This window comes from Gopherus flavomarginatus, chromosome 3, assembly GCF_025201925.1.
Source record: "Gopherus flavomarginatus isolate rGopFla2 chromosome 3, rGopFla2.mat.asm, whole genome shotgun sequence".
Taxonomy (NCBI): domain Eukaryota; kingdom Metazoa; phylum Chordata; order Testudines; family Testudinidae; genus Gopherus; species Gopherus flavomarginatus.
This window is the reverse complement of record NC_066619.1, coordinates 282,042,287-282,069,197: the sequence shown is the minus strand read 5'-3', so window position 1 is coordinate 282,069,197 and position 26,911 is coordinate 282,042,287. Positions and strand designations below refer to the sequence as shown.

Genomic DNA, 26,911 nt, shown 5'->3' with positions numbered 1-26,911 from the left:
TGCGCAGAGCAGCCTCGGCCCCCACTCCTCGGCTGCAGTGGGGCAAGCCTCAGACCCCACTCCCCAGCAGGAGCGCCAGGCCAGATTAAACTTCCTGGAGGGCTGGATGTGGCCTGTGGGCCCAAGGTTGCCCATCCCGGAATAGAGAGAAAATCTCTAGCAATACATCTCCCCCTATAAACCTGTGACTACCTGAAACTGACACCACCCTTAGTGTCAAAGTGAGGCTAAAGCCAGCCAGCCAGCCTCCGCGCTCCCCTGGCCTACCCCCACACCAGCTAAAGCCTTTTATTTGTTCCTCTTTTTGTAGGTTGGAATGTGCAGCAAAAAGAAAGTTACAGGGTTCACCTTGGGCCCCAGCCAACCACTGCCGCATCTGGGCCACTTGGAGCCAGGAAAAAGTGCGGGGCGGGGGCCAGTGCATGGTGTGTAGGGGGGGGTGCATGCGGGGGACTTTGCGTTCCTGGCCCGCGTTTCTCCCCAGCCCAGGCGGAGGCTCTTGCCGTGCGAGGAGCTGGGGGGACCCTGGGAGCTGCAGCCAAGGGGGGCGCTGAGCAGAGCGGCTGTTTCTCATTACACAAGCACCACGCCAAGCCCTAAGCCCGAGCCCAGCCCCGGCCCGCTGCCTACAAGCCCCAGGATGCAGCGGCGAAGAGGCGGGGCGGGGGGAGCCCGGGCTGTATAAGAGACCGGGCAGGGGCAGCGGCGCCGGCGGGCGGAGGGCAGCGCGCCGCGGGGATGGAGACGGGCGACCCCCGCACACCCTGCTGCCGGAGCACGCTCGGGGGGCCCCTTGGGGGGCGCTTCCTCTTCCTCCTCCTGCTGCTCCCCCCCAGCCCCGCGGCCGCCTCCGAGGCACCAGGTAAGGGAGAGCGGGGCGGTCGCAAGGGCAGATCCCCCAGGGCCTCCTGGCCTGGGAGAGGGGCCCGGGCCACGCCAGGGGGATGTTCCCATAGGGCCCCCCCGGGTCTGGCTGGCGGGGAGGGAGGTGGGGTGAGGGCTGCTCCTGCAGGGGGGGGGAGCCCTCCAGGGTCTGGCTGGCGGGGAGGGTGCTCCTGGGTGCACATGGGCTGCAGCCCCCTGGGTGTGGCTGGGGGGAGGGCTGCTCCTGCGGGGGGCAGGGTGAGCCCTCCAGGGTCTGGCTGGCGGGGAGGGTGCACATGAGGCGCAGCCCCCTGGGTGCGGCTGGGAGGGTGGGAGCCCTCCTGGGTCTGACTGGCGGGGAGGTGGATGTGCCTGGGTGCACATGGGTGCTGGGACTTTGAATGGAGCCGGCAGATCTCTGGGCAGGAGCGCGGGCCGAGGGGGCTGTGGCTGGCGATGTGAGTGGAGCTGGGGTCCCCCTGCCCAACCCAGCCAGGCTGGGTGCTGCCCCAGCGGAGAGCCTCCCGCTTTGCGGCCCCTGGCCAGGCAGACTCCGCTCCATGCCTCTATATGGTCGTGCTGGGGGATCAGGAGGCGGCTTGCTGCTCGCAGCCAACTTCCCTCAGCCCTGGGCTGGGCTAGCGAGTCCTCGCCTTGCAGACATGGGCTCCGGGGGCACATCCGTAGAGAGCCCCTGTCAGACATCGCAGCCAGTGGCCCCTTGCGCCTCTACAGGGTCCCCACCCCAGTGGGGTGGAGGGGCTCCCAGCCTGCACTCAAGCCACAGCTCTCCCAGCCACCACTCCCCAGGGGCAGGAGCCACGTTTCCTTGTGCACCCTCTTTAAGATGAAAACCAGCTTTTTGGAAGGACAAGAACATTTTCTGGGCAAGTTTTTGTTACCTTTGACCTTTTCTGCTATTGACAAAACCGAAATGTTCAGTGTGGTCTCCATTTCTGGTGTGTGCAGGGTGGGTTCCCTCCAGAAAAATGAAATGAGATTTTTCTGTTTGAAATGAAATGAAAACAGTTCTGTATCCTTAGGATTTTTTTTTTCTTTCTGAACACACTGCATGGTGTGGGCAGCCATGTGTTAAAAGGACCCTCAGAGATGGGTGCATGGGGGTGGGGGGATCCTGGCTTGGCAGAAATAATTGATCAAGTTTGGGGGCAGGCGGGAGCTGTGAACGGGGAGCGGAACGCTTACTTCCAGCGGGACAGGGACTGTCTCTAAGTGTTCGTACAGCACCTTGCAGTGGGCCCTGGTCTGTGACTGGAGATTCTAGCCGCTACCCCAGTGCAAATATAGAATGACAGCTATATCAACTGCAGGCAAGAGGCGCTCCTGGAGAGCATGTTTGCAGAATGGGAGCGGGGCTTGTAAGTAATTCCCTGAAAAACAGGGAGATGGATTGGAAAAAACATCCTATTGTAATTTATTTGATTTAGATTTTAACAGGGTCCTGTGTCAGGATCTAAGCCCCTCCCATTCACTGCAGGGACAGTTTTCAGCACAGCAAGGGTCTTAGCATAATAAAAAACAGCCATTAGGATATGGCCGCAGGCCTTCCCCAAGTAATCATTATAAACAACTCCCCGTGTCCCATCCTATCTCCAAACACTCCTGGAGAATGGTGGGCTTTGCAGCACATCCAGCAAGGTTAGGACCCCTGCTCAGATGGATGGAAAAGCCCTGATCCTCAAAGGTAATCAATTTGAAATCAGTCCATTATCCTGAAGGATCTGGGCATCAGAGCCTGTCTGTAGGTTCCTGGAAGCTTCCCTAAACAGCTGGAGGTTTCAAACTTGGGTATTGAACTTGTCCTTTCTTTAAACGGTTGGTTGGCCTTTTCAGTGTAAAGATTATTTCTTCCTCCATCAAAAATCTGAAGCCACAGATTGTCCCCAGCTGTGTCAGGAATCCAGATTCTGTGAGCAAGGGCAGGAGCAGTAGAGCAGCAGTTAGTTCTGCTTTCCCCTTCCTTCCCTTTCTGAGTATCCTGTAATGAGACCTTAAAAAAAAACAAACAAACAAACCACAAAGGGAAATGTTTCCTAGGGGTTGGGATGCTGGCCTATAGTTCTAATCTGAGCTCTGGCAGCAACACCTTTTGTGATTTGAGAGTAAATCTCTTCACTGCTCTGTGCCTCAGTTTCCCCGCCTGGGAAGTAGTCATTTACCTCCAGGGGCTTGAGGCTTAATTAGTGTTTTGTAAAAACTCTGAGATCCTCCCATGAAAGCTGCTTATAAATTTGCTGACATATTTTAGCTCTTCAAGCAGTCTATTAAACTACCATTTGAGAAAACAAAATCAAACTCAGGCCCACCCAGTGTCATATTTACAGAACAAGACTTCGGGGCTCTTCAGTCTGAGGCTTGGCTTACGCTTAAAAGTTCAGGCGACATAGATACAGCGTTTGGGGGTGGGTGGGTGAAAAATTCATACCCCCGAGTGCCGTAGCCATTCTGATCTAAACCCAGTGGCGACGTGACTAGATTGATGGAATAATGCGTCCATCAACCTAGCTACTGCTGCTCGGGGGGCAGGGTGTGTGTGGATTACCTGCAGCGAGAGGAAAAACCCCTTCTGTTGCTGTAGGAAGCGTCTGCACTATGGCAGTACTGTGTCATAGGTAGGGCACTATAGCTGTGCCGTTTGGCCTAAGAGACAAAGATCAAACAAGAGCCATTGGCTGGAAGCTGACGCTGGACCTATTCACACCGGAAATAAGATGCAAATTTTTAACAGTGGGGATAACTAACCCTCAGAACAGTTGACCAAGAATCACCATCACTGGCAATCAAGATTGGATGTTTTCTCTAAAAGATCTGCTCTAGTTCGAACAGGAGTTAGCTCAGGGAAGTTGTGTGTGATGGGGAGGGCAGATAAGCTGACCTAACAAGCTGTGAATCTGTGTGACATTGACACAGCTACGCTTTTGATACTCCTGTTGTTGTAGCCTTGGTTTTAATGTGCATGTGGTTTCTGACCAGATCTTTAGCTGGTTTTAGACCAAACCCAAGTTTTCAGAAACTCCACCCTTCACATCTCCCTCAGCGCAGTCTGCTTTCAGCTCTTCGCACCAAGGGACTGAAACAAGCAGGGGCCCTGTTGTTCCGATCAATAACCCTCCCCTTGGGGCTGTGACTAAATCCAAACTTTGACTGAACATATGTTCGTTTGTACAGCGTCCGTGTCACTTGAGGTTTTGGAGAATCTTGTGCTGTTTTGCAAGTTTCCCATATTCCTTCAGCAATAACAGATTTGTTTGTTTATCAAATTGAGTCATCAGTTGCTGTTCCTTATTCTGCAGTCAAATGCAGTGGAATTGTTATGAAAATTCAGGGTACTCTCATGTCTCGAATGAGGCAAGGGAGCTCCACGCTTTGCCTTGTCTTGGGGAGTTGTGATGGGTCAGAGGGAGTGATGATGGGTTGCAGGTCCGTTCACCGCTAGGCCGCAGGCTCTAATACCGGTTGGAAATAAGAGGAAGTTGTTACTTATGGCGGTTTGGTGACCTGTGTGAAATGAAGTGGAAAGACTCACTCCGTGGGCCAAATTCCTTGCTGGTGTATAGAAGCCAAGAATTGAACTGGGTCATGGTGAAGGAGCTCCCCTCTGGCCTCTAGATGTGGCCCCAGCATAGGGCTACAGCAAACTAATGCAGCGGGGTCAGTGCTGTGCCTGCTGGGTGCTTTGCGGTCTCCAGGGGGGCAGTCTGACATCTTTCGCCAGCAATATGTTTGTATTCAGGGTGCAGACGTTGTGCTGGGAGTAGGCACAAGCTGTGAGTTGGGATCTGGAACAGCGCTCCAACAGATCATTATGTTGTACTGATTGTTACATTCCTGTAGCACTTGTCTGGGTGGGGAGGGGCCTCTGCCTGAGAGGAAGGATGGGCCAGTGGCTAGAATGGTTGCTTGAGAATTGGAGGACCTGTGTTCAATCCCCTTTTTCACATACATTTCCCATGTGACCTCAGGCAAGTCACTTTAGTCTCTATGTGCCTCCATTCCTGTAATCTACAGAACAGCACTTCCCTATTTCACAGGGAGAATAAATGCACACATTCATAGGTCCCAAGGCCAGAAGGGACCACCTTGATCATTTAATGTAACCTCTTGAATAATACCTGCTAGAGACCTTGTCAAAGTAATTCGTTTGAAGCAGAGCAGTTCTTTTAGAAAAAACACCCAGTCTTGATTTTAAAATTGCCAGAGATGGAGAAACCACCAGGATCCATTAAATATTGCGAGACACTCAGTCGTTATGGCCTGTGTTGTCACATAAGTGCCTGAAATAGACAGGAGAGTTCTCAAAGGGCTTGGCCAGCCTGGATTCCTCAGCCGCATTCTGCCAGTGCAGTCGGAGGTGAGTCCTACCGTCAGCACGTCAGTGAGAAATGTTCTGATCTCTGGATTTGGTTCTCTTGCGGGACGGGGAAAACCCCTGCCCGTGTTCTCTGCACCTGTTCACCTTGACGTTCTCACTTGCAGGGCTGCCACTGCACGGAGAACTGGTCACCCCTCACTGGCTTCTGAGAGGACGCAGCAGGCGAGCTGTCAGCGTGGCTGAAAAGGTGGGTGAGATTGAAAGCATGCAGGTTTCTTGGTTCCCCCTCCACCCATACCCTGAGTGGTCTGGGACATGAAGGGTTAAGCCAGGGTTTGAGTAACAGGTTTTGTATTGCGAGTGGGAAGCTCTCCTTACCCAGTGTCCACATATGGGGCTAAGAAGTCAATATCTGCACAATCTGAGCTGTGAGATGTATTTTTTGAAGAGATCTTTTGGTCCTGTAGGTTGCTGAAATAACCTTCTTCCCACAGTGCAGTGTAAGGTTGTCCCCCTGCCTCTACAAGCCAGCAGCCCCAGTGCCTCTGCTGTTGCTCAGAGTTTTGGCCAAGGCCAGTTTTTATTTAGGGTGTGAATTTCCTGCTGGCAATAGATGCCAGCTGTGAGTTTGGATCTGGAACAGAACTCCACCAGATTATTAGGTCAGTTTTCGCAGCTGCTGTTCAGCAGGAAACGGACGTGATTTCTGTATCTTTCACGCTGCTGCTCCTTGCGGAAAAGGGCTACTCTGAGGAGAAGGGCACCTCCAACACAAGAGGCTGGGTGAGGGACAGAGTAGCAGACTCCTGGCTATCTGGGGATTCTGCAGTGGCAGGGGGAAAAGACTTCTCTCCTGTTCCACCAGGCAAGTGGCAGTGCAGATCTGGCTCTCATGCAGTTGTCTCTCTGGTGAGGAAACCCCCAGAAAGCATCCGTTGTCTCAGCAAGATTGTGTCTGTCATGTTACTGGAATCTTTGTGGCGAAGCTGCCCGCTGCTTCTGCAATGCAAGGAAGCAGTTGTGAGGAGGCGGCCTTGGGTTTCAGACGGATGTGCACGTAGCCTGGAGGGGCTGGGTGAGGCCGCCATTGTGTAAATAGCCTCCTTAATGTAGGGCCTTTCATCCCAAAGGATCCCAAAGCATTAGAGACCTTTTGTTCAGGGAGCAGTGAAATGCATGTGGGATCTGTTCTGTAGTGGCTACGAGGTGGTCTGTAGGGGGGAAGGAGGCCATGACATCTTTGAATGCAACCTCAGGCGGACTCAGGTGGATGGAATGTTACTTTTGTTTGGAGTTTGGCCAGGACACTAGGGGACACCCTTAGAGACCACAATGGTTCAGGTCCCCTTGGAGAGGTGGACACAGGGCCGAGCAGTGCCTGGGGCAGCCCCACCTGGCTGGCGTGTGCAGCCTTGCATGGTCGGTGCAGGCTTCATTTGCAAGGCCGCCTTTGCAGTCACCAATTTTTTCCCTTTTTCAAAAATGTGTTTTGTGTGATGTTGCTCTGGGACCTTCCCTAGTTCTGCCCAGGCTTGGCCTGGATCCCAGATCTTGAGTGCTGCTAGTCTTCTCAAACATCCGGGCTCTCCGCTGCTTGGTATACTCTGTGCTCACCATCTTGGTTCATCCCCTTCCCCTGCCGGCTCCTGGGTACAGGGGTCAATAGTCTTATGTCTCCTCAACGTACCTCAGTTTACCCCTCTGTAAAATGGAGGCAATGTTACCGACTCGCCTCCCTGGCGAGGCTGTGAGGCCTCATTGATGTCTCGTAAAGCGCTCTGAGGCGTTGGAATGTTAGCCTCCAGGTGGAACACAGAGTTTTAGTGGCCATTGAATGATTGAATTCCATGGTGAGACATTTTCATCCAGCAGCTGCGTCCCACAGCCAGCTCCTCTCCCTCCCTGTAGCAAGAGGGATCAGCACCAGGCGCCCTCCCACCTCAGCCTGTGAGGTTGCTATGGCTCCCATGGTCTGTTCATAGGAAGGGATTGCTCCATTCCCAGCGGATTACAGCAGCGAGGGGGAGAGGGCCCAGGTCTATATATAGGCCAGAGGGCAGTCGAGGCGGGGAATGCGGGATAGCCTGGAAGTTTATTTATATTGCTGCTTGCATCCCTGTGCCCGGAATCCACTTGAAGATGCTGGGACTGGGGGAGGAGGGAAGATTGGTGTGTGAGTGTGTGTGTGGGGGGGGGAGGGGGCCTGGCTTTGCATGGGCCATTGGAGGCAGTGTTAAAACATCACTTACCAGCGGGATTACAACGAGGGAGGGGCAAGACTCCTGTTCATTTCCTGGCATCTGTTCTGCCTCAACTGACTCTAGCCAGTGCAAGACAAGAAGGCGGCTGCCCTGGCGGGGAGGGAGGAAGAGCAGGAAGAGTGTGTGTAGGCGGGGGGTGGATTGTGGGAACCAGACTCGGGCTGGGGGAGGGCAGATCTGATCCCCCGAGATCACTAAGAATGCAGAATTTCCAGGCCCTAGCTCTGACGTGGACATTAGTACTGTGCCCATCACCGTGGGATCTTGGCGCTGAATGACAGTTGTTTCGAGGCAACCCCCTGCTTACACCAAGGACAGGGCTCTGCATATCCTGTCTTTTTCCCCCTCACTCCCCTTAATCAAATAGCCTGCTTACACTCGGCAAGGCCATGTGAATGGTCAGAACCTGCCTGTTTGATGAAGGACCCCTTTGGCTCTGGCATGCCCCCAGCCCGCCAGGGTACAGCACAGCCTGGGTCGTAGGCAATGAAGCCAGAAGCCCAGTGCTGCTACTGGCATGTCTGGTCTGGTTACTATTCATGCTGTGAGATCAGGCTCTGACGCAGCATGTGAGATGGGAGGGTGTGGGGCTAGTGCAGGGTGCCCACTACCCAGAGGGGAGGCTGGATCTGAGCAGGGGTGGTAACATCCAGGCTGCTAATGAGATTTGTGGCTCAGAGAGGTGAGGAATCGAATCTCGTGCTGCCAGCCTCCAGCTGGTCACCCCTGAGGCACAAAGTCATCTCCTCCTCCCCGCCCGTGGGTATGTCTGTGCACATCTGGCTAGGTACATTCCTCCAAAGCATCAGAGGTTAGCACCTTCCAGGCATGGCGATAGGTGTGCCCAGGCAAGGATTCAGGACCCCAAATTCTGTGCAGATAACATTCTGCTTTTCCCTAACACCCGCCCCACGAGGGTCTCTGAGTGCCGTGGGAACATGAGTGAACGCAGATTCGCAACCCTGCCGTAAGCTGGGAAAACAGTATCCCTGTTTTAGAGATAAGGAAACTGAGGCATGGAGTAGGGGGAGATGACATGGCCAAGGTCGTGGGGCAAATCAGTGGCAGAGCTGGCACTAGGCGATCGGGTACCATCTTGATGAGTGCTTTACAAGTTCTGAGTTAGGTTCTTTCTAGCCCGGATAGCCTGGTTCCCAAAGTTTTGCCTTCCTGCCTCAGTGGTGACTTGGATCCACTCTCCCTAGAGGTCTGGAGACATATCATGGAACAATCCCCTTTGTCTCCTCGGCATAGCAAGATCCAATGGCTGGAAGTTGAAGACAGCCAAATTTAAACCTTGATTAGATGTTGGAACAGCATCCCCGGTGGGTGGGTGACTCATCGTGGCTTGGAGTCATTAAGCCAAGATTCGCTATTTTTCTAAAAGATCAGCTTTAAGCCAGCTCCTGGGGGCAACTCCACAGCCTGTGTGTGCAGGGGGAGAGGGGTGTCAGGCTGGATGGTCAGGGTGGTCCATTCTGACTGGGAGTCTGTCAATCTATGAATCCCCCTGTTCATCCCCTTCCTTCCTGGGCCCTGGGGAGAACAGGTCACCTGCCTGCCTTCTACCTGCTCATCTTGACAATCGCAATTCTGCATTAACACTGTGCCTATAATCAAATCTCCATTTTCAGCTGGTCACCTGAAAGGGTCAGGAAGGAATAGTTTTTTCTCCCCAGTGCACAAATGATCTGATGCATTGTCTCCCCCTGCCACCTCACCCACAGCCTCAGGGTCTTCTGAAGCATCAGAGATTAGCCGGTCTGGAGACAGGGCACCAGAATGGGTGGGGCCCACTGCTCTGAGGTGGGACAGAGAATCCACTTATAAGATGCCGGCTGCTGTGTTTTGCTCAGGGTGATGCTGGTGGCCAGATGTGGGACTGGGAAGGGATTTCTCCCCAGGGACCTTGGGGTGGATCATTTGGGCACCGCTCACCTCATCAGTTCCCTGCCGTTGCACAGGTGACACCTCAGTCTCCCCTGGTCTCTCTTGGTGGCTTGCAGCACTAATCCGCTAGGACTGAAATGTTTTGGGCTAACTAGCGTCACTGGGTCAATGCAGGGGGGTCTGGGTGACGTTTAACGGCCTGGCACACCTGGGAGGTCAGACGAGAGGAGCCAACTTGGACCAGCTTGTGATGATCCCCCATCGCTGGGGGTTGGCCTATCTAGGCAGGAAGATCCACTGTCGTCCAGCCAGAGCGAGGGGCCTCGGGGAATTAATTCGGGGGAGGGTTATGACCTGCGCTGTACAGGGAGGTGAGGCCGGATGATCACAGCGCTTCCCCTCTGGCCTGAAGCTCCATCCCAGGAGCACAGGGATGGGATCTGCCCAAGGCCAGGAGGCTTTGCTCCGTTCCTCACGTAGCAGCTTGGGCAGGATCCTGGGGGTTGGGGAGAGTAGAGGCAGGGAGAAGCACTAACCCCGCCTTGGAGCAGGTGCGTGGGTGGCCTCATGTTTGCTGTCGTCTCGCTGGGTGAGGGGTGCTCCCCGCAGACAGCAGGGCGGATGTCTCTTGTATCTTGTTTCCTTTCTCTCCCCCTCGCTCTGCGTGCATCACCGAGCCAGCTAACCTGCTGGCTGCTCTTGCCAGCTGCCGCCCTTCTGCTGTGGGGATGACATGAGGAGAGAGGCCGTAGGTTGCTGTGACTGTCTGTCCCGGTGGCTCTGATCAGATACCTCTGTGTCAACCACCTCGCTCCCCCTAGATCACGCGTGCTCTGTGCTCCCACCGTGGCTCTGGGGAGAGCATGGCAGGCTGGGGCAGCGAGAGCCCTGGCGGGAGGAGCGTGGGGCAGCTGGATTGCCTGGGCCCTAGGAGGGTCCCATGTCTCGGGCCGAGGTGGGCTGCGTGTGTGTGGCCAAACAGCTGAGGGGGGAGCTAAGAGGCAGCATGGCCCCACAGATGAGGCACTGGGCTGGGACTCCAGAGACCTTGGTTCAGTTCCCTGCTTAGCTGCGGCTGTCTTGTGGGCCTTGGGCAAGTCCTTTCTTCTCTTTGTGCCTCAGTTTCCCTCCCACTCGTTGACTGTGCAGACAGTAAGCTCTGTGGGACAGGGACTCTCTTGCTGCGTATCCGCACAGCACCCCACGTAATGGGGCCCTGATCTCAGGTAGGGCCGCTGGGTGCCACACCTGATGACAATGTTATCCCAGGCTGCGTGGCTTCACAGGAACCAGCCTGGACCTCCTCTTGCTGACAGTGTAAAGCAAGAGCAGCCTGTGTGACCATCCTGGCCTACGCCCTTGTACCAACCACGTAGGCAGAGCTGGGGGCTTGGTTGTCGTGTGATTATCTCCAAGGAAACCAGACCCGGCCTCGTTCTGAAGCATCACACAGTTGTTGAGCTGACGAAGCCAGAACTGGCTGGGATCCTGCCTGTGGCGCTAGCTACTCTTCCTCAGTTTCCCCATCTATACAATATGGTGAGAGAATCCCTTCCTGCAGTGAGGGTGGGAAGGATTACTTAGTGCTTTGACTAGGAAAGCCCTCTAGAAGGACTAAAGGTTATGAAGACCCGTGGCGTGAGCAGGATTTTAGAGCGAAGTCCTAGTTTGTTTGAACTTTGGGGGCCAAACGCCCAGAGGAGAAATCTAAGGTGGTGAAATTTATGCTGGGGTTGGAGGGAGGGTATAAATCTCATCATTTTAGACTTAGATCCCCTTTGACTGACACCCTCTTACCTGTTCTGTGTACTCCAGCCGCAACCAGAAGCCCTGATCAGAATCAGGCCCCGTTGTGTGGGGTGCCAGGCAGCCCCATAGTAAGAAACAGTCCTGCCTTAAAGGATTCATTGTTGGTTCTGAGTCCATTTTAAGAGGTGCTGAGCTGTTTTTCCCCAAAACACAACAGCAGGGTCGGCCCTCCTCTGCCCCAGCAACCCTGCTCTCTCCCGGCCCCTTGGGCCCAAGTGCTGCACCAGCCAAGACACCTGTCAACCCAAGGAGACGAGCTCCAGAAACGTTGTGTAAGGGAGGACCTCAATTGCATGTCAGCGCATCTGAAGCGGGTGGATTTTACCGGCAGCCTCTTCCAGATCCTCCCTGGGCAGGTTCCCTTGGCACAGGTTGCCGAATCCAGTCTCCCCTGTGCCCGGCACTGCTGGGAAGGCCGGTGCCCAGCCAATGGGACGTGGTGCCATTGTGACTGGGAAGGGGTCAGGCCCTGGACTAGGCACAAGGCAATGCACAGTCAGGCGCCGGAGTTTTGTCCTGCTTCTGTCTTGGATATAGGTACTTACTGCGGCACTGGGGGAGGGTGTGTACCTGAGCACCCCCTAAACCTTAATGTATTTACCCTCCTCACGCCCTTGTGAGGTAGGGCAGTACCATTGTTCCCATGGAACATGGAGGCTAACACCCCGATCATCATTGCACTGAAATCAATGAAATACCTCCATGACTTGGAGGAACTGGGCCTGAATGACTTCCTGACTGTGGGCCTGTGGTCAAGCAGGGAATTGTGCGAGGCTTCCAGACTAGTGCCCCAGTCGCTGGGCTGTCCTTTCTGGGAGTGTGTGGGAGGGTGGATTCATGTTACGGGGAGCCATACAACGATCTCTCTCATCTGCGTGACGTTCCAGCTGAGAATTCCAGCTTGCAACCAGCAGGATTGTCTCTGCGGAGCTTGCCTTGATAGCTCTGAGTTCCAGGCTGCAGAGGGGTCCCAGGAACTAGACCCACCCATCTTGCCATGCATTATCACTTCCACGTGCCCTCCATGCGGGCAGAAGGGGGTTGATTTCTCCATAGCTCCCATGGCACCCAGCAGCCACTGAGCTCACTGGCACTTTGGCGCTGCCTGAGCTGGTGCCTCTGGTCAGGGTCGCCAGTTGCTCTTAGATTTGGTGTTGTGAGCCGTGCAGCGACGGTGCAGGCGGCCTGGGCGAGGCCACGGACTGCAGAGAACCGAAGATCATTTCCCCTCAAAGGAAAACAAAAGGCTTTGGCCTTGGCTCCTCTAGCAACAGCCCTGCGATTTTTCTGATCAGCAGACTGAAAAAGAAAAATGCTCTCAAATTCCACCCACTGGGGCTGGGTTTCAGCCACCGTGACTCCTGCCCCAGCTGCTGTGAACTTCGCCGCCGCTGACGGATTTTGGACGGGCTGTTGGAGCCTGGAGCTGGAGTCTTGCGCAGAGAGTGTCCCCAGACAGGACCCCTTGCAGGCGCCATGGGCAGAGAGAATTCCCCTGTTTGCTTCTAGCCTCTGCAGTGATGGAAACGCCAGTGTCTCCTCAAGCCCCTCGGGAAGTGCTGGGAAGTGTCTTGTAGCAGATGACAGCTGGTGGGAGGGGCTCACTGCTCTAAGGTATGCTGGAGGCGAATGGCTTTGCTGTGATGGAGAGGAGCGTCCACCTGCCGCTAGCTGAGATACGGGCTGTCAATCCTCATGCTCCAGGGCACGCGCCCAGTTCACAGAGTGGCGCAGTTATGCTCATTATGGGTGGGAACCTTAGCGCTCCCTTGGTTTCTGAGCTTTGACAGCTGTTGGAGAAGCCCCAGGACTAGCAGCGGAGACTGGTTCTGTCTGCTCCTGGGGCAGCTGGGGGAGGGTCTATGGTCTGTTACACTCTGGCACCGTGAAGGGGGTGCAAGTGAGACCCCAGACATAGCCGCCCCCTGGCTCTGTACCAGTCAGGCCCCCAGTGTTGGGTGTGCCAAGAGTGGGGGTGGCTAACTGGTGTGCAGGGCACTTGGGCTATTTCTCTGCCTCCAGGGAGAGTGGAGCGTAAATTACTGGGGCCTGGGCAGGGGTGTGTGGGGCTGAAAGCCACCTTTGCTCCCCTAGCCCCCGGTCTGTGCCAGGTGCAGGAGCTGTGAATTGGGCCAGGACTCTGAGCTGCAGCTGTTGCGGACAGCAGCTTCCTGGGCAGCCCGCCCAGGAAGGGGACGGTGCCCTCGGCTGGTTGCTTAAAGGCAGATGCCACCTCTATTTCTCGTGGATAAGCCGGTGCGCTGGGTTGTGGGGCTCTGGGGCTGCCAGCAGAGCCCGCCACTCCCTCCTCTCTGCTGGGCGATTCTGGCTGCCCAAGACCCCTTGCGAGCCAGCCCTGTGGCCCCTGCAACACATGGACGGACCCCGCTGCTGCCTCCACTACTCAGTCCTGTCCTGCCATTTCCGTGGGCGTTTTGTGATAACAATCTCCCAGGTGAACTAAAAATCCTGGGAGGGAGTTGACATCTGCTGGGCTTGAATCTGTTGTCTCCCGCAGGGACCTGCAAGTCCATCTGGCTCGCAGGGGGGCCTGCCTGGGTCCTCTCTTCACTCCACACCAGACGTGCAGGGGCAGCTGGCTTTAAAGGGGCCACCTCAGTGTTGGAGGGCTCCCTGCTGACCTCCCCGTGTTCTTTCTCAATATCTCTCTCTATTCAGCAAGGGTTTGGGGAAGCCCTTCGAAGGCTGTTGGACAGCCGGGGCTGGCTGGCTGCGGCAGGCAGCGGATAAGGGCCCAGTCCTGCTCCACTGCGGGTAACGAGAGCTCTTCTGTCGGTTTCCCAGGAGCAGACTCCAGCCCCACATGACTAGATGGATTGAGCAGGCAGAGAGCGGTTCCCTGTGTGCTGCCAGAGACTGTAATCTTCCTCTGCGAGTGCCCCTCGGCCCTTCTCATCCCAATACCTCCAAGCTCATCAGTCCCAAGGCCCAGAAGAGGAAACTGAGGCCCAGAGAGAGGAATTCCCTTCCCCGTGCTCACACGGGGAGTTTGGCATCACCAGCATACTAGCTCCAGGCCTTAACCACCTTCTCTGCCAAGGGCTTTGAGTCTGAGGGGTGGGTGGGTGTTTGTAGGGGAGGGAGGCAGCTTTATAAGCATGGCCCTTTAAGCGTTCAGTTTGACAAGAGCATCCTGCCAACAATGTGCTTATGCAAACACACAATGTAACTGCTGGGGAATTTGAAGGATCCAAACTCCACTGAGGGCGCTGGGGAAGGGGAAAGTAAAGGGGGATTTGAGGAGGTAGGAAGAAGAGGGGGAGAACTGGGACCCAACTGGGGAGTAAAAAGGAATTGAACGGAAAAACGCACAGACTATATTTGGCCAAGGCAGCGCTGTTTGTATAAGATCGCGTTCTAAAAATACAGCCCCTTCCCAGCATCGCCAAGGGAGAGGGACCCTCTGCTTCCCTGCCCCCCCTCCCCCTGTGAAATCACCACAGCGCTGCGCTCGGCTGGCGCGGGGGGCTGAGCAGCCGTGTTTTGGGAATGACTAAGGGACTCCCAGGGAAATGGATTTTTTTTTTTCCTCTCTGCCCTGGTCTCTCCTTTTTTGGAGCTGGGAAGATCTGGTGGCGGGAGCGGGACTGGTGCGACATCCCACTAGCAGTTTCAAGCCCCCATCCCCATGTCCCCTGCAGCCTGAGTGCCTCTGACTTTCAGTGAGACAAGGTGGGAGATGGAATCTCTCTTATTGGACCAACTTCTGGTGGTGAGAGACACCAGCTTTTGAGCCACACACAGCGCATCAAGCTCCTAAACCACTTAGGCCAGGGCTGATGAGAGGAGAGAAGACAATTGTACCAGAACCCCAAGCTCAGTCCCCGCCCCCTGACCCCGCAAATGTCTGTCACTGAGGTGAAATGGGAGGGGGTGGGGCCCTAGCAAACATAATGTACCGGGGCCCAGTTCCCGGAGTGCCTGAACTTCCACATCTTCTTTCCTTAGTGTTTTGTCTCTGGATTGGGCTACTCAGAGCAGATCTGTACCTTCCATGAGGAGAGCCCTGTCCCTACCCAGCTGGCCTGGAGCCCTGCAGGCGACACCGAAAGCTGCACAATAAGGAACAAACTGCAGCCTCACTAGGGAGGTGGAGCCTGCGGATCCCACCGCTGCCTCTTGGGTGTGTGGCCTATGGGTTTAGCATTGCTGGTCTGGCAGCCTGGAGCCCTCTGCTGTGGCAGCACCAGCTTCCTTGCCCTGGCACAGAGACCACGGCCAGGTCGCTCCGTTATCTCCCTTTAGGGGCTGCTTGTAATTAGCCCCACTTGTGGGTGTGGCTTTTTCACTTCCCAGGCCACCAAAGAGCCCTCAGCTGGTGACCATTCCTAGTCACTGCTGGCCTGGATTTGAACCCAGGGCTTTGCGGGTTCCCGAGTCAGTCTGAGGTTTCGGGCTCCAGAGCAGCACCCGTGGGCTTCCCAGAGCAATGTGCTGGGACTTGGGCTTCCCAAGGGCAAGGCTGGAGGTCTGCTTTATCCCGGGAGCTGGGGCTGTCTGTGATCGAGAAGTGCTGGCTGATTAAAGAGGGGGACGGTTGTCACTGGACATGGGTGGGCTTTTGAATTGGGGCAAAGATGTGGCAGTTCCTCTCACTCGTCTTGTCTCCTGAGTTTCAACTAGCATGCAAGGTGACCAAAGAGATGGGAAGGCAAAGCCCTTCATCGGCAGTGGATTTTGCTGTGATGGCTGGTTCTTCCTTGTCCAGGCAAAGTCCCTCCTGGCTGTGGCGCTGCCTGCGTCTTGAGTGTGAGGTGGGACCCATTATGAGCAAAGCAGGGGTGGGAACGGCTCTGTACCGATGGGGCAATTCTCAGAGGGATATGCAGTGTCGTGGGAGAGCCGTGTTTGCTTGTCTAAGTCTTGCTCTCACCAGAGCCTCCTCATACTAAATGTCACTGCAGTCCGGCCCGGCAGCCAGCTCTGAACAGCGGCTGTTCTATGAGGATGGAAGCTATGTGGATCTCTGAAGCCCACGTCACCCTGGTTGGCACCCAGGGCTTCGTTGCAAATGTTCTCTAGACTGCCTAGGAAGGAGCACGGCAGAAAGGGATCTGGAGGTCATAGTGGACCACAAGCTAAATATGCGTCAACAGTGTAATACTACTGCAAAAAAGCAAACATCATTCTGGGATGTATTAGCTGTGGTATTGTATGCAACACACGAGAAGTAATTCTTCCACTCTACTCTGCGCTGATTAGGCCTCAACTGGAGTATTCTGTCCATTTCTGGGTGCCATATTTCAGGAAAGATGTGGACAAATTGGAGAAATTCCAGAGAAGAGCAACACAAATGATTAATGATCTAGAAAACGTGACCTGTGAGGGAAGATTGAAAAATGTTGGGGTTGTTTAGTCTGGAGAGAAGAGAAGACTGAGAAAGGACATAGTAACAATTTTCAAGTATATAAAAGGTTTTTACAGGGAGGAGGGAGAAATATTGTTCTCATTAACTTCTGAGGGTAGGACAAGAAGTGATGAGTTTAAATTGCAGCAAGGGAGGTTTAGGTTGGACGTTAGGAAAAACTTCCTAACTATCAGAGTGGTTAAGCACTGGAATAAATTGCCTAGGGAGGTGGTGGAATCTCTATCATTGGAGATTTTTAAGAGCGGGTTAGACAAACACCTGTCAGGGATGGTCTAGATAATACTTAGTTCTGCCATGAGTACAGGGGACGGCACTAGATGACCTCTCGAGGTCCCTTCCAGTCCTGTGATTCTCCACCCACAGGCAGTTCTCCCAAAGGAGAGAAAGCTTCTCCTCTCCTCCTTTGTGAGGACCACTCACTGGCAGGGTGAGAGGCCAAGGGACCTTGCTGGTCCCAGTAGAGTAGAGGAATCTAGAAGTGGCTTCCTGGCAGTAGGTGGTGGGCTGCAGCTGACTTCCTCGTGCACAGGTGCTCCAGTGAGCTCTGCCACTTGGGAGCAGTCTTCGCAGAGGCCAGAGATGGCATGAGCCATGGAGACTGAGAGGAGCCAAAAGCTTTACCTTTGCAAACTCCAGAAACGCCTTCCCATGAAGCAGCTGGTTGGGATCCCTCCGGGCTGGGATCGCTGGATGCCTTTCTCAGGCCTGGCTTGTGAGGGAGGTTGCACCAGATGATCAGGATGGTCCCGTTAATCCATGTGTCTAAACAAAGGCAAAACACCACGCCTCGCAATGGGCCCTGGAAGGACGTTCTGGCTTGGAGGGGCTGGCAGCCCGCCCAGGGCTCTCGCTCTGCTCTGCTGATAAGCACATGGCTCTGGAATGACAGCAGTTTCACTGGGAAACAGGAGACTGACTCAGTGTGTCATTTGGCTTGCAAGGGCCTTGTTTGCCGGAGGGAAATGTTAAACCGTTGTCTGTTGGGAGGAGCAGAAAGGAGGGGCGGATTGCAAGAGAGACATAAACAGAGTCAGTAACTTCAGGGAGAGATGTTAAGAGAGATCGAAACCCACACCCAGAGAGAGAGACAGAGAAAAGGATCCAGCTTTCCGGGCCTTGTGCGCACACCGCGCAGCTCTGGCTGATGTAATCCTGCCGACTGGGGGCACTCGCAGTGGCACTCGGCTTGGTGTGAGCCGCGTTGTCTTTGGGACCATGGCTCTGCCCAGCACCGTGCTGCATCATGGGTGGGTATCCCAGGGTACCTTGCACTGCCTCTGGGCTTATTCCCTTCAGCAGTTTTGGGTGCAGATTGTAGGATGCTGCCTGGAACCCTGAGGAATTGTGGGAGAAGTGGGGCCAAGCTCCCACAATCCCCCCTGTTAGATTGGTGCCCAGATAGGGTGACCACCTGGACCTTAGCGCACCCCCACCCCGCCATGAGGCCTCGCCCCTGCTCCTTCTCTTCTCCCGAGACCTCCTCTCCAGCCAGCCTGGAAGCCAGAGCTGGGCAGGGAGCCCAGATCCTCCACTGGCCCTGGGTGGCATGCCATGGGAGGCAGGGATGTGGGCTGGGGGCTGCTCTCAGGCACCCTGCTCCCCAACCCAGGGCAGGTGGAGGGGTCTGCATATCTACCGTGGCCCCGGCTCCCTCTGATTTCAGGGGAGGGGGGCCTCAGGGGTAAGAGGTGGAGTAGGGAGGGGCCTTGGGAAGAGGTGGAGTCAAGGGTGGGGCCAATGAGGGGGTGGAGCATGCATCTTGCTTTTGCCTTTTGAAAAGGTGGTCGCCCTATGCCTGCGGCCAGTTCCCGGCTCCCCTCTGGCTGCGTAGCGGAGGCCTGGAGAAATGCTGCACTCTTCTCTGTTACTCGCTGCTACCAGGGAGAGGAGCGCTTTAGAGCGGAGACAGAATGTGGGAGCCCGCGACAGGTCCTCCCCTGGTGTGTCTGCCCCTGGCCCAGGCGGTGGGAGTTTTTGGAGTCACTTCAGCACCCGACGATGGAGTTTGCATGGGATATTTCTTTCTGATCTGTTCGGTGAGCAGCTCCACCTGGCAGAGCGCTGGCCAATCAGACAAATGCACAACGCAGGGACACGACAGGCGAATGCCAACTCTTCATTCCTGCCCCGGGTCTGAGTCAGAGACTCCGCGTTTGGCTGCTTTTCCCAGCAGATGAGCTGAATCTCCCCCATTGCCTGGACACTTTCCTGCAGCACTGTGATCCCGGGGCCTCGGTGTTTGGGCAGGAATTGCTGGTTCTAGCAAGATGCAGGAGCCGTATGGGCAGCTTGAAATCCCAGGAACTGCCCCGGTTGGAGTCCAAGGCACTATGTTGAAGTATTGGTCCCACGGGGTGGGGTACTGGACACAAGTCTGTGCCACCGGGTTGCTGTGCATGAGGCTTAGCAGAACCTTGTTTCAAAGAGAGTTTTGTTTTTAGCCAGTGGCCCCAGCCCACAGAGCATGGGGGGAAGGGCTGCTCCTAGCCAGGCAGAGCTGCTGTTATGTCAAGGATTTGTACCCTAGTGCCAAGCCCCTGTGGAGATGGGGCCACCCTGGTGTGAAGCAGGGCTGGCTCCGATGGGATCTGTGCCAGGTCCTCTCGTGTGGACAAGGCCCTGAACTGCGGGGCCCAGCCCAGAAGCCTGTAGCATCCTGGGGAAGCTGAATCAATGATTTCCTCCCCTTGCACCCAGTATTTTAACAGCTGTGTGTTATGCAGTGCCCGGAAGCTGAGATTTCTATTTATTCCCCTGCCCTGGCATGACAAACCTTGCAGTCACCCGAGTGCAGGGCTCGGATCCCAGCCTGAGGAGACCGAGACGCTGGGCCCTGCCTGGACAGCTGGCAGACCAGCTGGAGGGAGCTGTCAGGGTGCAGAGAAAGGGAAGGAAATGCAGAGCAAGGGTCCAGTTCTCCATTGTGCCGTGCAGCTGTTTACACCAGTGCAGAGTGCCGGGGGCTGTTTCACGATCACTTTGCACTGGTGTCGGTGGCTGTGCAATGCAAAATCAAGGCCCCCCCCCCCCGCGCAGGACTCAAGGTGTCAGAGGCTGAGCTGGTGGGAGGAGAAGGGGGAGGAGGGAAGTGGCAGGGCTTGGAGGTCTCGGTGATTTAAAAGCAAGAACTATGGGTTAAGAGGAAGAGCTCCTTGTGGAGTGGGGAGGGGAGGTTGTCCTCCCTACTCTCCAGCTGTAGCAGGGCCCAGGGAGCAGAGCTGCTGGCTCCCACGCTGGCTGCAGGAAGTCTCCTCTGGTGTGAGCTTACCACTTGGCAATTTTTACAAGCAGGAGATGAATCCAAGGTCCCCTGGGTTCTTACCCTGTGGGCTGACATGGGATGGAATGGGGCCAGCCCCAAGGCATTGCTGGCTGGGTTGTAGCTGTGATGTCTTGTCCCACTCCAGGATGGGCGTCTTAGCTCCTGGGGACAGGGGATGCCTTACTCAGGGCTGGAATTCAGTTTTCAGGGAGAAAGGCTGGCCTAGTGGTTAGGGAGTTGGACTGTGACTTTTAGAAACTTGGGTCAATTCCCTGCTCTGCAACAGATTCCCTGTGCAACCTTGGACAGGCCCCTAGTATCTCTGCGTTGGGTCCCCATCTGCTTGGAGTGATAATAACCCTGGCCGCTTTCAGTTCAGTTCTTTGGGGCAGGGGTGGTCTCTTCCTCGCACAGCTGGGCCTGGATCGTGGTTGGTGTTACTGCAGAGCAAACACTAAGAACTATTTTTGTCCGTGGGGAAGAGATGCCCCTTTTCCGATCTGGGGCGGGGATCCCGTCTCGTTCCGCTGTGTATTCCCTGGGATGTTTCCAATTCATTCTCGCGCGCATGCGTATCTCTGCTCCACCTCTCAGATGTTCTGTGTGTCTCATTTTCCACTGGTGTGAAAATTCCATGTTCCCTCGGTGCTGCTGTTGAATTCAGGGCCCCCAGAGCTCCCTTCGAGCCCCAGCCCTGGAGGGGTGTCTGGCTGCCTTTGGATAGTTAACATCTCCCAGCTAAACCCAATAGGGTGGAGGGAGGAGCTGGACTTAGGCATCAGTGGAAGGCCCCTCAAGACCAATAATGCCCCGGGCGGGGACAATGACTTAAACCTTCCTTTATAGCCTGAGGCCGGAGCGTGGTATCGACCCCCACATCAGGCTGCAGTCTGGGGGGCTTTGTGAAAGGAGGCAGCAGGTTTCCGTCCCATTCCCAGGGCACCTCCTTGAGAACTGGCAGACTTAGAGATCCCGGAGCCGGGAGTCTCCCTTCACCCAGAGAACTGGTCCCTCCGGGGCTGCTTGGGCTGCCCCTGCTCCGTGACTACGCCGAGGGCCTCACTCGCCGGGACTTTCTGGGCAGCACCTTGCACCAGCTCTGGATCCACTTCACTGGCCTGTCTACACGGTCCATCAGCACGTGGGAAGCCTGGGCGTGAGCATCCTGCGCACCTCCCGGCCATGCGCTAACCGCCGTGTGGACCCAGCTCCCTGGGCTCCCTACTGCGATGTGATGGGCCCCTGTTGGGAGCCGTGAGAGGGAGGGCAGCCGGAATGGGAGGTGCAGAGCGAGGGGCAGGTGTGAGGTCAGAGGTCCAGTGGGTGAAGCATATCCATAAGGGGGGTTTTGAGCTGGATTTGGGCTGGGGGAGTCGAGCGACGGCCTGAGAACAGGCTTCCCTGGCCTGAGGGAGCAGGCGCTGGAGAGTGATGTCGGGGAGGGGGTTTCAGGTGTCCAGGTGGGAAGCGGCAAGGACCCAAGCAGGGATTTCAGGGGTGCCAGAGTCCAGATCCTGACAGCGTTACGGAGGTAGAGTTGCGTTAAGGACCAGTTTGGCGTCTGGGCTGGGGTGAGGAGCAGTGTCACCAGAATGGAGGCATGGGGAGGGTATCTCAGCCTTTCCCCTGCTTTCTGGAGGCCATGGCATGCTGCCCATCTGGGCCAGGGGCAGAGAGGAGCCAGCAGAGTCAGTGTGTACAGGCAATCAGAGAGCGGGTGCTGCCAAACACCAGAGCGGGGCCAGCCCAGCCTGGGGGTTCAGAGGCGTGAGGGGAAGGCCTGTGAAGTCAGCCAGCCCATCCCTCGTGAACACAGGATGGCGGGGTGGGGTGGGCAGTCGTGATCCCCCTGAGACCCATCCCTTCTCCAGTGCTCGTAACATTCCCAGCTCCAGAGCCTCCTCCCTTTCCCGGGAGAGGCCAGGCCACTGTCTAGGGACCCTGGCGTCTGGCCCTGCTCCAGGAGGAACCCACGTTAGAGGGCAGCGTGTGTGATCAGATCCTTGTCTCAGGGTACGCCCTGAGAGGCTACGGGGCCTAATACTGCTGCCAGCGCTCCGCCTGGGGAGATCTCTGTTAGCTCATAGCGGTGGGGCCTGCATTTTTTGCAGCAGATGGAGCAGGGTTATACTCCCACCCCCCCAGGTGCGGGGCTGATCTGCTCATTGCTGTTGCAGGAGGGTTTGTTACACGAGGGGGGCTGGTTGTGGCCCATTCACTGATTCCCCACTCTGCAGATCTCCTGGCCTGGGGGGAGCTGGCAGCAGAGGCAGAGCTGTGCAGCGGTTTGCCATGTCTCCCCCGCTTTCCCTTGTGACCCGATTCCTCCCTTGCTCTCCTTCCACAGGTACCAGCGCCCGTCAGGGGGGATGTGGCCGTGACTGCTGAGGGCAGGGAGCTCATCCTGGCACTGGAAAGGAACCAGTAAGTATCCACCCTGGGGTGCGGGGGCTCTGCAGGTACTGGATGCATGCAGCAGGTGTCCAGGGGTGTCCGGGGTGGGGGTGTCTGCATGGACCACCTGGCCGTGCAAGGCATCGTCTGTGATGCTCTCATGGATTGTCATGCCCTTGTGTCGCCGCTCAGCCACCAACACTGTCGACTGTCTGGTCCCTGGTTCACCTGCCCATCGGCTCCCTCCCTCCTTCCCCTGCCAGCCTGGAACATGCCTCTTGCCTGGCGCCCTCCCTCCCTGCAGTGCTGGTGCAAACACGTGCCAGGGGCATCGTTGCCCTGTCCCTGGCACAGGCATTCGCACAGCAGGAGCCGGTGTGAGCCGGATTCAGTGGCATGTTACGCTCTGTTGGCGCTGGGTGTGAACGACGACATGCTGCAGGGGGTCTGGGTAATCCAAGACGCCTCCTCTCCCGGGGGCCACTCAGACACGCGGGAGCGTGACCACTCTCAGGCAAGCTGCACTTGCCCGGTAGATAGTGGGCCACTTGCGTGTGTTGGGCTAGGGAGTCACTGCCGGCTCTCCGTGGTTTCTCGGTGAATCACAGCCGAATGCAGTGGTTCCTAAGCGGTGGGTTGCTTTGGTAGTGCCGGGGTGTGTCTGAGGGCTGGCCTGTTGGTTCTTCTCAGGGTGTTTGTGGGGGCTGGTCCGTGTGCTGTCCATTGTTGCTGCAGGGTTGTTCATCCGTCCACACTGGTTTGTTTTTACAGGATTGTTTGCAGGGACAGGGCTGAGCACCGTGGCTTGTTATTGTAGGGTGTCTCAGAAGCCATCTGTTTTGACTTCCTTCCCTGTGCTGTTTTGGAATTCAAAAAAGCTGTGAAACCATTAACCCCTTGCTGGGTGCACCCCGGAAATCGCTGTAGTGTCTGCGGGCCCTGCTTGTCCCAGTGAAGTTTGCCTCCCAGTGGGGGAGGGCAGTGCTGGTAGCCCTAGTGCACCACTGGGGGAACTGAGGCACAGGGAGGCTAAGTGACTGACTTGCCGAGGGGGAGCAGGGACCGCTCTGTGGCGGAGCAGGGACTTGAACTGAGGTCCCCAGAGTCCCAGTCAGTGCCGTAGTCACACACCCCTTCTTCCTTCTGTACAGAGCTGGCTTCCCCCGCCAGGCTATGGCCCTGAGAGCGTCCCAGTGTCTGTTCCCTGTCCCCCTCCGTCCCAGTGCTCCCCTGTGCCGGCTGAGTAACTGATGCAGGGCGGTCCTGACGAGTTGCCCGCTGATGAAAGCTGAGCTCTTTGGACTCTGCATGGAGCTCAGCGGGGGAGCGTCGGCCAGACTGTTTGGGTTTCAGCAGCCAGAGGCTGCCAGGCTCCTGGGGCTCTCGCTGGCGGGCAGGGGGGTCAGTGGTGCCGGGGGTCCCGCTGGGACAGGGATTTGTTTGCAGATGGGCTGTGCCCTGGCGGGGTGTTTAAACCAGTGAAAATTCAGGCCAGAGAGATCGTTTTCAGCTTCCCTCCTGAATGCAGCAGCAAAGCCGTGAAAAATCAGTTAGATCAGGCGGTGAAAGAGGCCCAGGGGAGAGGGGTCTGGGGTGAGAGACGGTGGGAGGAGAAGCCCAGAGAGAAGGATGTCGGGGAACAGGGTCTGGTGAGCAGGAAGGGAGTGAGAGAAGCGGAGTGGTGAAGGGAGCAGAGAAGCAGTAAGAACTGCTGTGCTGAATTGGGCCATCTGGGTCCATATCTCGACGCCCGAACTGGCCTGGCCCCCCCCCGCCATCAGCCTGTCCCCTCCCTGACGCCCGAACTCTTTGCCCCATCCTGAGCCCTAACGTGGTATTCAACTACCTGCCACACTAACCATTCGTCCATCTGGCCTCCCTCTTACTGCCTACCTGGTCCAGACCCTGCATCCACCTGTGTGGGTCCGGGATCCACCTGCAACAGTGGCCAATACCTATGGCTTCAATGGAGGGCAGACTGTTCCCCTGTCAAACACAATTTGTTGCTCTACATGGAGCGGGGTGAGCTGAAGGAGGCATTCCTTCCTGACCCTGCAGGCCATCAGCCTGTGCTCTGAAGCATGAAGTTTGCTGATACCCGGTGGTATCTTGGCCTGGGAAGAGGGCAGGGGATATGCTGCGGCAGCAGAAGTAGCCCATGTGGGGTGAAATACAGTGAGGGAAGCTGGAATAAGAGGGAGAGTAAGACATAACATTTAGGGACGGGGCAGGAAGACTGAGCTGGGGGATGGGGAGAAGGATGTTGTGAAAAATTGTGGTCCAGTGGTTCGAGACCACGGGCCTGGGCATGCAGGGGTCTGGAGTCTCATCCTGGCAGGAGTCCAGCTGGCGCGGGTACAAGAGCAGTGGAAGCAGCACAGCTCAGATTTGAGTGGGCAGCTCTGACCTGGCACAGACCCCGAGTACATACTCGGCTCACTAGCCTGCTCTCTCTTTGCTGCCACTGCCGCCTGTGCTAGCTGGAGTCCAGCTCCCTCCGGCTGCAGGACATACCGGGTGATCTAAGCCACGGCCCCTGCGTCCGCCTTTCCCGAGCTGTAAAAGGGGATGGGAAGCCACTTATTCCCTGCAATGGCCTCTGGGCAAAAGCTCAAGTGATGCTTTTCACTAGCTAGTATAAGAGCAGTAGGGAGGATAAGACCCCGCTGGGGGTCCGATGGGCACCTAGATAGAGAGGGTGCCTGGGCGCTTTCCTTTGCAGCTCTCTGGCTGCTCCTCGGGTCGTGGGGGCGGCCGCAGTGCATGCTGAGCGGAGTGAGCGGGGGCGTTGCTTGGGGGCGTAATTAACCAAAGGAAGTTCTGACCTCGTGTGCAGTGCAGTCTCGGTGTGGATCCGAGCGCTCCAGGAGAGCATGTTCTGTCCCGGCATCACCAACTGCTTGCCTGCTAGACTGGGAGACAGCCTGCCTGAGGGCTGTGACAGACACTCCATCGTTGGGAGTGTTTAAAACTACACCAGCCAAACGTGGGACGCCAGGCTATGAGGAATCACCCGCATTGCTCCACAGCCTGACCAGGGCTTTTCCTTCTCTGGTTTCCATCAGGAGCTGCCCTCAGGGCTTAGCGCTTGGCTGATGTTCTCTCCTGCCTCTGACACCCAGAGAGGGGCGAGTCACCGCCAGCGTCCCCACCACTGGTCTGAGGTGCTCCCAAGGCGTCTCCCTACAGTGGAATTCCAAGACCTGTCACCCCTGGGTCCCCGTGGAAGAGGCCGCAGGACTTTGGTCCCAGGCCTCCCACCCGATTGCCATGAAGCGGGTAGAACGTTCTCCCTGAAGAGTGAGTCGGCCCCCGTTTGGGCCGTGGGAGCGAGGCGGGCGTTTCCCGCGGCGGGCGTTTCCCAAGGCGGGGTCCCGGGCCGGCTGCGGCACTGTTGTCTCCTGGGCCCTGTGCGTGTGAACGGGGTGATTTCACCTTCCCCTACTGAGTCACTAGTACCCTGCCCTGGCTCTTCTCTCCTGCAAGGGAAGTACCAACCCTGTGAGCTTCCTGCTGATAGCAACCTCCCCGAGCCAGCTGGGGAATTGTGCATCTCGCGCTAGGATCTGATCTCTCTCTTTTCCGTGTCCCACACCCACCCCTCCCTCAGCCCCCATCCCTTAGCTAACGCAAGACTTTCCATCACCCTCTGATCCTAAATAGCGATGGACGCAGATCTGGAGGGTCCTTGCAGCTAGACACCCAGGAATCTGTGCAGCAGCTGAAGTGTATTGCATTGATGTGCAGGCCTTTCCCCGGCATCTCTGAGCATTCGCTCAGGCTGTTAGGTCTGGATATTGGACTAGAAATCTCCCGGGAAAAGGCTTTTCCTCTGGGATTTCTGGCTCTCTTTGGAAATGCTGCCACAGTAGCCTTTCCTGTGCAGCATCTCGTTCCTCTGCACTGGATCCCAGCTGGATTGGGCAGGCGCGGGATGCGTAATGAGCAGACCAGACTAAGGATGTTTTTGGCACGTTCAGCAGGACGGCAGGGAAGGGTGGAGTTAGTGGTTTGTGGCATGGCCGAGCAGCATGGATTGGTCGCCGTGTTGCGCTGTCAGCCAGCCATGAGGCCAGTTCGCCAGAGTGGCAGCGTGCAGGCCCCGGGCAGCGTTTCAAGATGCCATATGGTGGGATTTTCAGAAGTGCCTCGCTGAGCCCCCAGTGGAGTGGGACTGTTAGACCAGTACTAGGTGCTTAGAAGCCCCCACACTGTTCTGGGGCCCCTTCTGGTTTGGGTGAGATCGCACCAGCAAAGGCAGGACCACGCGGGGAAAATCCTGTTGATGCTCCCAGCAGCCAGTGTCTGCCTGACATGACGTGACTCTCCTGTGTGCTTGTTTGCACTCAGCTCCAGTGCTAATGGGGCCAGTCTGTCTGTGTCGCTGCATCTCCTCTGCTCAGAGCTGGTTTGGATTTGTGCTGGTGCTAGCAGCATCATTTCTCCGTAGCCTGTGCCTCGCCCTCTGGCCTGAAACCCTCCTCGGGCCAGGGATCTGGAATGTTATTTCTTCTACACGCTGTGTCCGCGCGGATCAAAAAAACAGCAAGAGAAGAGACTGCGGCCCTTTCCCACCAGCGGCCCTGCTACACATCGTATTTAGCTTGGAGCCAGACCTAGGCAGGAAGTATTTGGAGGTAGACTTGATTTTGGAAACCAAATGAAATGAAGAGAAACACGCTCTCCAAAGTAACCAAGGAGAGAGAGAC

At 56.3% G+C, this 26,911-nt stretch overlaps 1 protein-coding gene across 2 annotated transcripts in view; it reads left to right on the top strand.

Annotated features, from left to right (window-relative positions):
• The first annotated feature begins 722 nt into the window (after window positions 1–722).
• Window positions 723–26,911, top strand: part of ADAM33 (ADAM metallopeptidase domain 33) — a 75,362-nt gene continuing 49,173 nt past the window's right edge. For both annotated transcript variants that reach the window (XM_050943348.1, XM_050943347.1), the window contains exons 1-3: window positions 723–862; window positions 5,362–5,444; window positions 22,156–22,232. In XM_050943348.1, the coding sequence (XP_050799305.1) occupies window positions 739–862; window positions 5,362–5,444; window positions 22,156–22,232 (284 nt within the window). In that variant the 5' untranslated portion in view covers window positions 723–738. The remainder of the gene's footprint in view (window positions 863–5,361; window positions 5,445–22,155; window positions 22,233–26,911) is intronic.